Genomic DNA, 13,953 nt, shown 5'->3' on the forward strand with positions numbered 1-13,953 from the left:
TTAGTTCTAGAGATTCTAAATGAGATTTTTCTGAATTCTCCAAATGGATTTACACATATTAATAACCATAATAATATATATATATATTTTTTTTTTTATTTTTTCACAAAGTAATACCATATAGCCAGGGCTTAATTTGTGTCGGATACTGCTGTACATGCTCCGGGAGCTCCCAGATTGGGTCCGGCACCTATTTGATTGGATCCGGCACATCCGCACAAGCTGTTGTGGCTCGAGCTGCGAGCTCCTCGTTCCCTGTTTCTCCAAACAAAACAAATAGAAATAGTGTGTTTTATGGGAGAAATTTACTAGTACATTTAAAAGAAATATGTTTATTATATTCTACCATTAAATAAGAAAGAACATTCGTTATCTTGCCCATATGCTATATGAATGAAGTAAGTGTGTGTGAGACAGGGGTCAGCAAAGACATGAATAAGTGCTTTGTTGACTGTGGGCCATGTGACATGGGAAGGTGTGTGAATGCAAACATCCCCTCATAAAATGTGGCCTGGACGAGTGTCGGGAGGTTTGTTGTTGTAACTGATGGCTTCAAATGGCTTCTTTGCACTATTGACCGTATAGGAGGAAGGAAGGGATCCTAATTGAGTATACAGATGTACTTTCTCGACCAACAGAAAGAGGTTAAAAGGAGGAGTCCATGAGCGGCTCGGCAGTTCTTTGCCAAACCAACTCAGATTCTGTTGTCACTTCTTGCAAGTGATAATAAAGTCTTATATCTTCAGACCTCGACTCTCTCGAACTTCTCTTCTTCAGTTTAATTGTTAGATGCAGTTTTCTCCACTACAGTTTTTAGATGATTATTTTTTTTAAATTTACGTTTCCTAATTTACGTTTCCTGCCATGCGTGACACTTCCCATGCCGCGTCACACGGCTTAAGGCAGCCCCACCCCCTCCCCCCCGTGCATTCCGTGCAAACATTCCGTGACTTTATTCGACGACCTCTCTGTGTTCCGGCACCTCCTGATTTACAAATTAAACACTGCATATAGCTCTGGTGCTTCGGTGGAGATTTTACCTTTTTTTTTACCTTTTCATGGACGAAAATTTAAAAATGTCCAAACTTTTGCTAGGAGTGTATCTTCTTATTTTTTATGACCAAGTCTTCCGAGTAGCTATACAAAAAAGGGTTAGGACTCGTGTTTTTGGAAATAACAATCTCAACCCTTAAATGAAATGACCACAGTTCTTATCGGACCTCCTGCACCAGTTTCCAGAGAACTTGCACTAACTTGTGATTGTATCTTCAGCTTGGAGAATTCCAAATAAGATTTTAGTGATTTAAAGAAATATGTGAATGTTGTTCTGCAGGGAGAGAACAAAAAACAAACTTTACTTTTTTTGGAGTATCACTCTGGAAAACCTGATGGGCTGCCAAGTCTGCCAAAAAACTACTTTCCTATCGCTGAGATAATCTCTGAGCCCGTTGTAAACGCGCTTCCACACTAAAATATATTTTCAGTAAAGGCCGTAGTGTGACCTCACATGGTGGTCTCGCTGCTGTGATCTTTCACTGAGTCGTTCTCCTGGCAGATCAGCTGGTAGGGCTTCTCATTCTCCTCGATGACGGAGTTTGCCAGTTCGGCGTCTTGACCCTGGAGCTCTAGTCGGGAGAGGTGTTCCACGATGCCGGCACCGAGCGAGTCGCCGAGCACATTGGTGGTTGTTCGCAGGCGATCTCTGAGGGAAAAAATATATTAAGGGCTGTGAATCGAGGGGTTCCTGGGTGTTGCTCTGGGGGCTCATGGCTTTTCACCGAGTTGAGGGTACATCTGCTGTGGCGGCGCTTTAGGCTCGGAGTGTTCTTGCAGCCATGGGTGGCTGCATACTCCAGCATTAGAGAAGCAATGATTATTAGTTGTTTAGTTGATCAAAACATTGCATGGTTGTCTTCTGAAGAGGGAAATGGATTATTGCTGGCCACAATATATGAAATAAATGCTGTGCTCTTGTTATTCCACAGATCATCGAAAGGACTGAGTTATTGTCAGTGTTTTCTGATGATTATTAAAGATTGGCTCTGCAGGTTGAGAATTTGAACTCCACTTGCAGAGCTGCAGAAATACCCTCTGTTGTATGCTCAGCCTGTTGACAGCACTGACTTATTATCAAATAATAATATGTTTTAACCAAATCACCACAAAATGTAGAGTCAACACAAAGCAAGTATAATTAAAATCAGATAATATCATTTGATGGCATCTTTTAAACTTGAAAACAGACTCTCCCCTCTGAACTGCAGAGCTCAAATTAACAAAGTAAACAAAACAAAGTGAGAACAAATAGCTACTGTGTCATTTCAGTTAATTGCTATACAAAAATTATTTAATTGCTATATATTTCCCCAGCCCTAATAAATATATATTCATAGATATATTGACAACCTGCATTATGCATTGATAACCTTTGCGATGGTGGTGCCTCTGTGCTTCTCTGAAGCTTCGCTATGACATTTAGAGAGAGGCAGACTCAAACCAATCCCCGTCAAGCTGACATTTAATGGAGACTCACAGGAACCAATCCACGGCGATGATCAGCGTTATGTCCCCTGTGGGCAGTCCCACCGAAGTCAATACAATCACCATGGTAACCAGCCCGGCCTGAGGGATGCCTGCTGCTCCGATGCTGGCAGCGGTTGCCGTGATACTGAGTGGGAGGGATGCAGGGTGGGAGACATTTATTTAAGGGAAACAAAGACGCACAGCTCATGTGCTGTCCCTAGTGGGACCAGGAGGGTGATAGGGGTGTATGAGGAACCATACAAATATTTAAAATCACCACCATCTCACTGCTGGTGTTATAATACGATACACGAAAACAGTGACACCTTGTTTATTTATACAAAATTTTAGCAGCCATTAGAGTTAAAGATGGAAACCGTTTATCTCTCCGGCCAATTTGACCATACTGATTCATCGATTAAGTAGGGCAAATACAAAAATCATAGCATATTTTGGATATTAGGAGTGGAAAGCTAACCTGATGGTGAGTATCTGACCAAAGTTGAGCTCCATGTCGTTGACCTGGGCGATGAAGATGGCCGCCACGGCCTCGTAGAGTGCGGTTCCGTCCATGTTGATGGTGGCGCCGACGGGGAGGACAAACCGCGTCACACGCTTGTCAACGCGGTTGTTTTCCTCCAAACAGCGGAAGGTTATTGGCAGCGTGGCCGAGCTAAGAACGACAGAACGACATCAGATAAATTACACATCGAGTGAAATAATATGAAATTATATGAGCTGTTTATGAAAGCTTATCTAATATGTTGACTATGAAAATGTTGTTTTCTATGTTACGCTACCAAATTGAGAAGTTTTTCTCCGGTGCTAATTATAAATATATACTTACTCTCTTGGCTGCTTAAATCGGCTGACACATAAGGGCATGGAAGCACACGGGGCCGTCGAGTTGTCTGACAGAACTAGCTCCATCCGCGTATAGTTGTTTATTAAAACAAAAACTCAATCAGCACCTCTCATACATACTGTACTACACACTACTCCACACTAAGAGTACATTTTTACCTACTCTCATTAATCACCAAATGTTTCTCTTTGGCAACTCTTGCCACCCAAAGGACCTTTACACCATTTCAGGTGCCAGAGCAACAGTGTCCATGGAGACCGGTGTCTTTCACCTGGATGAGGTTCCCAGGGCGGTGATGAGCGCCTGCAGCAGGCCAGCGATGAAGCTGTACGGGTTCTTCCTGGTCACCAGGAAGTAGAGCAGAGGCAAGACGAAGAGGCCATGGATGAGTAGGCCGACGATGACAGAGACAGTGTACATGCCCAGCTGGCCGCCCACCTGCGCCAGGTCCTTCATCTCCACGATCTTTCCTGCGATGAGGAAGAGGATGCCGACTGGGGCATACCTGGGAGAGGAGACATGGGAAGTATGGGTATTGAGACGGGAACTCAACTGTTTCTGGTATAATAATAATAACAATAATTGTCTTTATATATATATATATATATATATAGGAAAAATTAACTACAATAAATGATACTACTATGATATTTTCACATATTTTGAAATAAAATAAGAGAATAAATAAAATAACAGAAAATTAATTAAAATAATTATAAAAAGTTAGAATGTGTTAATTGAACCAACATCTTTGTATAATGATTATAATCTGAAATATCAGCACAAACTCAGCTAAAAGATTGATCATTTTGTCAATTATAGCTGCCAGAAGCACAAAAAATATAAGAAAAATATAGATACCTCCAAAATTTCTCGAAATTTTGGGAGACAGTTTTTTTTTAAGTACCTGCCGTGGCATCGGCCATTATTAAGAGATCAGTGGTCATTACTCTGATTGTAACAATGATTTTATCACTATGGACCAATCAGAATCGAGTATTCCACAGAACCGTGTAATGTGAAAAAATAATTAACTCTTAATTAATTAATTGAGCCAACTGGATTTAATATTCATTATAATCTAATATTCACAAAATGTGTTTCTGTCGGTACATAAGCGTTTTTATGAAATCCTTTTACATTACATTACATTATGTAATTTAATAATATAGTTACTGGTTTCACTGTATATCACAGTCACAGCTACATCTTCTGTCGGAATAAGCAGCACTAGTAGAGTAGAGATCTTTTATTTTTTTGTCATCGTTTGAGGACATTTTTGTCTTCACTGACCAGATGATGACGGCCACCAGCCTCATGATGGCTTCGTTGAGGCTGTCGAAGAAGTCCCGCAGCGCCTGGCCCTGCTGCTTCATGCTGCCGATCACCAGGCCGAAGCACATGGAGAACACCACCAGCCCCAGAGCGTTGACGCCGCTGGAGGAGCCCGCCACCGGGATACTCTCCATTACGCTCTCCTGCCGGGCCAAAGGCAAATTTTAAGATAATGAAACAGAAAAGGGAGTTATCGATTAATTTGTAGTGTCATTGATTTTACGTTTAACCTTGGTCACATATGCATGCTACTGAATGGATTATTTCTAATATTTAACAATAACTATATCATTGATTTTTCCCTGTGTTTTATTGTTTTTAAAAAAAATACAAAATCGAACTGCTCTGTATAACTCTCATGTTTTAAAGGTAGATAGAAAAATCAAGGGAAATTGCAGTGTTACAGCAGCTCACATCAGAACAAAATAGGAATAAAAAAAAAGGCATGTTAAATAAGGAATAAGCCTAAAAATAAGCAATAAACTAGAATGGTGTTTATATGTGTGAATAAAAGGCACAATGTCTCTCCCTCTCTCTTTCTATCTCTCTCTCTGTCTCACACACACAGATAAATAGAGGGAGATATTAAGGATTTAATAATGTTAATTAGTACATTATGAGGTTAGTACTGGAGGTAAGTTAAGGTAAGTTTAATATAAGAGGATTTAAATGTATATTTAAAACAACACAGACAATTAATTCTATTATATATTTATAGAATCCAGAATTGCGATTGTGGCGCCTCCCGTTGCGGCCGCCTGCGGCAGAGCCTCGTGTTGATTACGCAGATTTTAATATTTTTAGTATTTTTACAGCTTATAGAGCGTAATCACTGGGTGTCATGACATTTCACTGCATATATATATGACCGTATGTATATGTATGTGACAAATAACCTCTTGAATCTTGAATCTCAATATACCATTCATTCAGTATATAATAAATATTTATATTTAATTTACAGCAGTTAATGTTGATATAACATTACCCTTGATATCTTTAACCAAATTTAGTCCCAACTAGTGAGTAAAAAAGTTGGATGAAAATCTCATACATCTCATATCTCAAAGGATATCCGATGGATTCTACCCTCCCACCTGCATGTTGTGCAGCACCCTGCTCAGGTTGACGGTGACGGACTCCGTAGCGTTGGGAGTGTCGGTAGCATTCAGCTCCACGCTCACATTCCTGATGCTCAACGTTTTCTTGTACACCGTCTTATACTGTCAGAAAAAACGAGGGGAAAACAAACTCAAACAGGCCTCATTAGGACGTCATGAATTTGGATGAAATTAAATCAAAAGTTAATGTTATTGAAGGGGAAAGATGGTGAGCTGACCTGCTTGAAGCACGCCTCCACCAGGTTAGGAGGAAACATGTTCCTAAAATAAAATACAATTAAAAACAGATTAGACTTGGTGTTCTTATATCCTTGTATTGATGCACCAGCACTGATAAACGCAATCGTAATTACCATTGAATGTATTTTCACTGTTTCTATCCACTCTGCTTATAACCATAATGTACATAAAATACATAGGGTTATAGGTCATATATTTATGCATGCGTGCTGAATTCCCTGCTTTTACACTTCAAATTGTTTATACAGAGGTTTACTGGTTTATGGCTTTATATTTAGATTTATTTTTTACTTTTTCTATTTTCTATTTTTAGCATTAAATTTTTTATTGCCTATTTATTCTGCTGTAACACCGCAATTTCCCTCCATTGATGAATAAAATATCTAATCTAATCTAATCTAATCTAATCTAATATAATATTATCACATTGTTTTCAATTGCCATATGAAATCACACGTCAAAGTAGAATCAAAGTAAGCAGGTATGTTTTTTACATCTGTGTGTGTGCCTTTGTTTATCATCTGCTTAGAAAAATACAGCAGTTGGGTTTACTACCTCCGAAGATGTTAGTATTTTGACATTGGGGTGAAAAAGAAAGCCTCCACAACTATCACTCAAATAATTTAAACTGATTAACTTCACTTTATGGAACATATTAAGTCAAATCGTACCTATTTGCTGCTTTAGATCGAGAACCCTAGATAACCCTAACCCTAACCCCAACACTAGCCCCTGACCCCTAACCCTATTCCTCATCCTAAATCTAAAAAGAAATGTACAATAAACCTAAACCTAAACCAAATGATAACCAATAAAATACAACTGGAAACCAAAAAGGCTAAAACAAAACCCAATAAACATTTAATAAACACCTCCATAACAGCTTCTGAATATTCAGAATGATATATTCTCATTATCCCGTCACCTGATGAGGTCCAGGAAGGCGTCGGCCGCCTGCACCGGCTCTATGCTCCCTACAGCGGCTGCGGGGCTGTCCCTGCTGCCTTTCCCCGGTCGGATGATCATCACCATGACGATGCCGATAAACACTGCGATCAGCGTGGTCACCATGTAGTAGACGACGGCACGCATCCCCATCTTCCCTGATGCCTTGCTGTCCAGAGAGGAGATACCTGCAGCAGTGACCGGAACAATGAGCAATCTTAATACGTGTACATGTAATAGTGATTAAATAAAGTTAGGATGTATTGATGTATGTATTGTAGGAGGTAAACTGTTCTCAACTTTCAAAACTCGCCTCAACCCTTCACACTCTCCACCTCTCTCTACCCTGACTGTTGATGACTTTGCCACCTTCTTTGAAGCCAAGGTGGTGGCTATCAGCAGCCAATTCCTTCCACCCCCTCTCTCATACCTAACCCTCCAGCACCTCCAGACTCTCTTCTTTCTTTCTCCCCCCTTTCTGACGCTGACATATCTAACCTCCTCTCCAGCCACCCTGCTACCTGTCCCTTTGTCCCTATCCCCTCTCACCTTCTGCAGGCAATTTCTCCCACCCTCGTACTCTCACTCATACACATTATCAACACATCACTGATGACAGGAACATCCCCAGACAAATTTAAGCAGGCTCAAGTAACTGAACTGCTCAAGAAACAATCACTAAACCCATCCCAAGTAGAGAATTACAGACCTGTCTCTTTTCTGCTATTATCCAAAACACTTGAACATGCTCTATTTAAACAAGCTAATCTCTTTCTCACACAAAACAACCTGTTGGATCCGAACCAGCCTGGCTTCAAAAGCTCAAATGAGACTGCTGCTGAGAGTCTTACCCCTCGGGTCAGTGTGTCGTGGAAGGGAGAGGTGTCCAAGTTACACCAGGTCAAGATCTGTGTCCCACCGGGATCTGTGCTTGGCCCTGTTCTCTTCTCACTGTACACCTCCTCACGGGGACCGGTCATCAGGTCGCAGGGTTTCTCCTACCACTGCTACGTTGATGACACCAAGCTTCACCTCTCCTTTCCTCCAGGGGATACCACTGTCTCAGCGAGAATCACGGCATGCCTCGCAGACATCTCTGTCTGGATGCATGAACGCCACATCCAACTGAATCTCTCCCAGACAGACCTCCTCATCATCCCTGTAAGACCAAGCATTCAACACCACAAAAATGTTCCGCTCGGCTCGTCATCATTAATACCATCCAAGTCTGCTCGAAATCTTGGGGTAGTGATTGACGACCAGCTACTGTATCTTTCTCTGATCAAATTTACTCTATCTCCCAATCCTGCAGATTCACTCTGTACAACATCAGGAAAACGGGACCGTACCTGACAGAGCACTTGGCACAGATCCTTGTCCAGGAACTTGTCATCTCACGACTAGACTACTGCAGCACTCTCCTGGCTGGTCGACCAGCGCGCAGTATTACACCTCTGCAGATGATTCAGAATGCAGCAGGGTGCCATGTTTTCAACGAGCCAAAGCGTGCACAGGTCAAGCCTCATTTCATCTCTCTCCACTGGCTCCCTGTAGCTGCCAGCATCAAGTTCCAATCCTTGATGCTGGCCTAGAGGGCACTCACTGGATCTGCACCCGCAAACATTGCGTCATGCATCAGGCGTTATGCCCCAACCCGCTCTCTGTGGTCTGCAAATAAGTGACGGCTGGTGGTGCCTTCAATGCGTGGAATGAGTTCCCAATCCAGACTCTTCTCAAGTGTGGTGCCTCAGCGGTGCCCCAGACACTCACAACCTTCAAGAAACAGCTGAAGAAGAAGAAGAAGAAGAAGAAGAAGAAGAAGAAGAAGAAGAAGAAGAAGACCCTGCTCTTTCAGGAACACCTGAATACCTGATCCTTTCTTAACTATGACTAACTATTCTTGTTTCTGTTGAGGAATATTAGTCAATAGTATTGACAATACACTAACACATGAGTTGTTGATGTTGACTAGCTTTTAAGTTGTAATTTTGATATAAAGCACTAACATGAGAACTTATCATATTGCACTACATACAAAAAATATATACTAACGACACTTCTGATTCCTTACAGCATCTTGCACTTGTATCTGGCTGAATTAAGAAACAGGTGCCCATGCACTTAAGTTTGAGGTTGCTCCAATGGTCGATGTATGCTTTGATTGTTTCTATCCTTTCAGGTAATGTAAGTCCCTTTGGACAAAAGCGTCTGCTAAATGAATAAATGTAAATGTGATGTAATGTAGTGCCAGCCAGAGTAACAGCTCTTTGTTTCAACAGGTTTCACTATGAAAGTGTCGACTACTCATAGCGATAAAAGGTTTCACAGTTTTTCGACATTTGGTTTGTGGCCGGTCATTCAGTAACATGAGTGGTTCCATTTTCCTACTCGTGATTTGTTTGGTTCAGCTTGGTTTGGTGTAATGCACTGTGAAAAATTCTAAAGAGTTGTTTGGCTCTCAGTCGTGAATGGAATTCTAACGAAACCTTTAGACTATGCAAAGTGAAAATCAGTCAAATTCAATATGAGCTCTCCTTTTTTTTGTTGCCTTGGACTTTAATTTAGTCCTCAGTCATTATTTTTAGTTCACTCACTCTTTTTCCAGAGTAGGTCCCGACTCCCAAGTAATTTACAAGATTTGTTCGCTAGGAACTAATCATTTGTGAGTCTTGGATCACTATTAGTAGACCAAAATAATAAGCACAGTTCTACATGTTTCTGACATTTTCTTTTGACAGGATAGTGGTGTGCAGTGGGATTATTTCACTGTTTAATGTATATTAGAGGAAACAAGGCCCAAATACCAAGATTTTACTTGTTGTTTTTGCAGCAATCCAACCAATCCAATCCAACCGCCTTTAATGTGTTGATGATGGTGTCTGGATGTTTTTTGTTTCTATTTTTTGGTGGGGTTTTTTGTTTTTTTTCAAGCCTTGTGCAGAAAGTGATAATTAAATGAATCCTGACGGTGCAATCCTCCCAAGGTGTAAAATGTTATTCACACATTTATTTTAAAACCATAAAGTTCCAAGTTCCACATTGTGTTCATTATGCAGGCAGCAGACGTTCTGTTTTGCATCGATACGTTGGAAAACGTTGAAATTCCCTGACTTTTACAGGACCAAATTTCTAAATTACGCCTGCAAATAAAGAATAATTTACGTACTCAAACTTGAATTTTATGTTTACGAACAATAATAGAAAACATTTAGCATTGCACAATGGCTCCAATGGATTCTAGACAAACTGTTAAATGTTTTTTGTTTTTTTTTTGTTTTTTTTAAGCAATTTTGTGTCACGGTATTTGTACTTTCACTGCAAAAAAAGCTTTGAGTACTTGTTGTGTTCTACCTGTGACCAGACTGGACACGATGAGCGGCAGCACCAGCATCTGCAGCATCCTCATCAGGAGTTCTCCAGGGAAGGACAAGTACTTTACCTCCCTCAGGGACAGGTTGTATGGACGCAGCCCGAAGCCCAAAATCACACCTGCGCACGCGCAAACACACACACACATAAAAGTGGGATAAAAAAAACATAACGTAAAAATCTGTGGGAAACGGAACAGCCACCAACAATTTTCAACTACTTCTTCATCATATCTGTTTAATCTGTTTGAGCAAGGAACGGCGTATTTAATTTTTTTATTACAAGCACCATAGAGAATTTTTTGAAGATTAAATGAATTCAAGACCAAAAATATAAAAATTATAATAATCTGTCGCTGAGGAAAAGGCCCCTCAACTAGAATGAGGGTTATTTGAGAATTACCTGAGAATGACCTGGAGTAATATTTAGACTATTAAGACTAATAATTCTAGAGAAATAATGATTGAAAATCATTCGCTGAGGAATGAGTGTGAATCTTCAAGGTCTAGTTAGCTTTATTATTATTATTATTATTATTATTATTATTATTATCATTATTATCATCATCACCATCCCAGCCACTGACCCAGTGCGACGGCTGCCATGGTGAACAGGACAAAGAGGTTCCTCCTAAAGAAGGCCCTGACACTCTCCCTGGTGATGGAGCTGATGCGCTCCTTCACGCTGCTGCTCCTCCTCTCCATGGCTCGGTGCAGCCTCCTCCTCAGGCCTCCTGCTCCTCCTCTTCCTCCTCCTCCTCCTCCTCCTCCCCGCTCCGGCAGCGGCGGCTTGTCTGCGTCCTCGTTCAAGAAGAGACTGGCGCTGGTCGGAGGCTTCTCATTCATAATAAGCTCCAGAACCTGGTCCAGGAGACAGGCCTCGTGGGAAACTACGGGGGAGGAAAGGGAGCAAAACAGATATGTTAAGTTGAGATGATGAGCAGCCAGTCAGTTCTAAAGCTCACATTTTTTTTATTTTTAATATTGTATGATACATTGTATTTTTTCTATGTAGGGTCACATGTTGTTACCACTAGCTCACGTTAGTTAGAGCATGTGGTCATTATTAATAGTCAGGTCATTATTTAGAAATAACTGCCAGTTATTACCAATCAGAATGAAGTCACAGAGCCACAGTGTAACACGGGACCGTAACCTGATGAAAGCTCACATTTTAGATGTTTAATATTGTCTCTATTTTCAGATTTTGAAGATTTGAGGTTATTCCAACGGTAGAAAGGCCATTGCTTCAACATGGAATTAACTGCAATTGCATTGAATTGAACACAAATATACATTTTTTAAAAAGAGGCCAAATTTAGAAACTTTGACAAAAATAGGTTGTCAGCAGGACGAGGAGATAATTTCAAGAAAGATTTCTCAACATAGCATAGAGACAATATAAAAACTCTAAAATGTGAGCGTTCATCAGGAAAATACTCAGGGATAATGTAAGATGTGTGTGTTGACCAGTTAACAGGTTAAAACTAAATTCGACTCCCGTATGTGATCCTGTACCATATTAAAGGTTTGGATTTTTTTTTGTTTTAGATTCAGTTATGCATTTTTTTATCCCTGGATGGGAATAAAACTGTTGATTAAAACTATTCAAACAGATTCATCTGACACTGAAGGTGGAGAAAATAACTAAATTTGTCTTCATCCGTCAATCTGAAGCTCAAAAAAATGGAAATAATCAAAATCTTCCGTGCAGGATCTCCTGTACAATGATCAAACAATATAAAACAAAAGTGCAGGAGTAGATGTTCAAAGTTAAGAAGCGTGCCGTAAAAACATGCACTTAGTTCTTGAAATGTCAGACGGACAGGCTGATGTTACTGGAACCAATCCAAGCCAATCTGTGGTTTACGGTTTAACCGTTGACCTTTCCAAAAGCTCTCGACGGCCTCACATCGTTCACACTCAGAACAATTTCAATTTCGGGAGCGCTTGTGACAAATTGTAAAGCAAAGGGTAGTCTTACCATGTGTACCTTGTATGTATGTATGTATGTATGTATGTATCTATCTATCTATCTATCTATCTATCTATCTATCTATCTATCTATCTATCTATCTATCTATCTATCTATCTATCTATCTATCTGTCTATCTATCTATCTATCTATCTATCTATCTATCTATCTATCTATCTATCTATCTGTCTGTCTGTCTGTCTGTCTGTCTGTCTGTCTGTCTATCTGTCTGTCTGTCTGTCTGTCTGTCTGTCTATCTATCTATCTATCTGTACCCTTCTGGTCATAGAAGGGAATAATACCCAATACTACCTCACTTTGCATCATCACCTGAAGGGCCTACAGTTTTTTATTTTACTCCACCCATCAAAAACATCACTACGCGTATTATCCCAACGGGGCTTTTTGTCTCACACTTTTCCATCGATTTTCTTTTGTCTATTGTTCTGAGGTTGTATCTCCACCTCCCCCACAGTGTATTCCACAGCTGAGTGGGCTGTTCAATAATCCACGGCCACCATCATTCATCTTGGCATCAGGAGTAGCACAATAGTGTCAGTGCGGGTGTGTATGTATGCCATATCAATTGCTCAAGTGGCTGAAAAGCAGCTCTTTGAATTACAGAGATTAATTAGACATGAGGAGGAAATATCTGGGAAAATCACATTGTATAAAATGAAGATAAAATGGAGAAAAATTAGTGAAATGCAGATTATATCAACATATCACTGGCATCAAATTGCTATCAGATTCGATTTTTTTTTGTATTTATTGAACCATTTAACATAAAAGGAACTACAACATGAAGCGACATTTACACCCTGTGGAAATCTAGGAGGTAAAACCACGACAATCTCCTGCTTGCTTAACCCAGAGTTTCCACCATTTCTTTGAACATATTCAAAGGGACAAACTGCTGCAGTTTAAGGGTGTTTTGGCATTTGTTCCAAAAAGGGAAAAACATTTTTTTGCAGGTTTTTTTTTTGCCAAACTCTTTTCATACCTTTCCATACCTTCCATCAAAATGCAGCTATTTGAGCGTAGGTTGTAGATATTGTTTGACCTTTGAACAAAATAAACATAGGTACATACAGCACAAGCCTGACCCAGTCTCCCCAATGATCTAAATAAATGACGTAAAATGACATCAGCAAATAAAATGTTCAATAAGATCTTCTGAAAATCAACATCATTTTCTAAAACTAGCCACAGCCTGAACCCACTCAGCTGATCTCCTGCCCCAGCTCCAGTCTCCTGCAGTGGGGTATTAAAGCTGTATGAGCCTCCTGGAGCCTGGCACAACCTCACCTGGAGCTTTGCAAATAGACCCATTTCACATTTCGATAAGACAATTTAATTTCTTGCAGGAATTTATGAGGACTACAGAAATAGACATATAGAAACATTCAATCCCAATGTCAGCTGTTTATGAAAGAAAATGATCGGGTCTCATTGGAATAGAGACCAAAGAGCCCAATACTAACTTTTAGAAGCGGTTGCCAAGTTGCTGAGCAAAATGGTTAGGAATTTTAATCACTTTTCTCTTTTTTAACAGTTTGTCTTATTTTAAGGAATACACTG

At 40.2% G+C, this 13,953-nt stretch overlaps 1 protein-coding gene across 1 annotated transcript; it reads right to left on the reverse strand.

Annotated features, from left to right (window-relative positions):
* Window positions 1-1,503: 1,503 nt before the first annotated feature.
* slc1a6 (solute carrier family 1 member 6) lies at window positions 1,504-11,282 on the reverse strand (the record flags this gene model as incomplete). The annotated part of the gene is made up of 10 exons (XM_079998757.1): window positions 10,985-11,282; window positions 10,381-10,518; window positions 7,010-7,217; window positions 6,063-6,105; window positions 5,821-5,946; window positions 4,682-4,866; window positions 3,660-3,893; window positions 3,002-3,196; window positions 2,534-2,668; window positions 1,504-1,702 (listed from the first exon to the last, which is right to left on the reverse strand). Exons 1-10 carry the CDS (start codon window positions 11,241-11,243, stop codon window positions 1,504-1,506), a joined length of 1,722 nt encoding a protein of 573 aa, XP_079854883.1. The 5' UTR covers window positions 11,244-11,282.
* Between the last annotated feature and the right edge of the window lie 2,671 nt (window positions 11,283-13,953).

The sequence above is a fragment of the Zeus faber genome, assembly GCF_960531495.2.
Source record: "Zeus faber genome assembly, chromosome: 1".
NCBI lineage: Eukaryota > Metazoa > Chordata > Actinopteri > Zeiformes > Zeidae > Zeus > Zeus faber.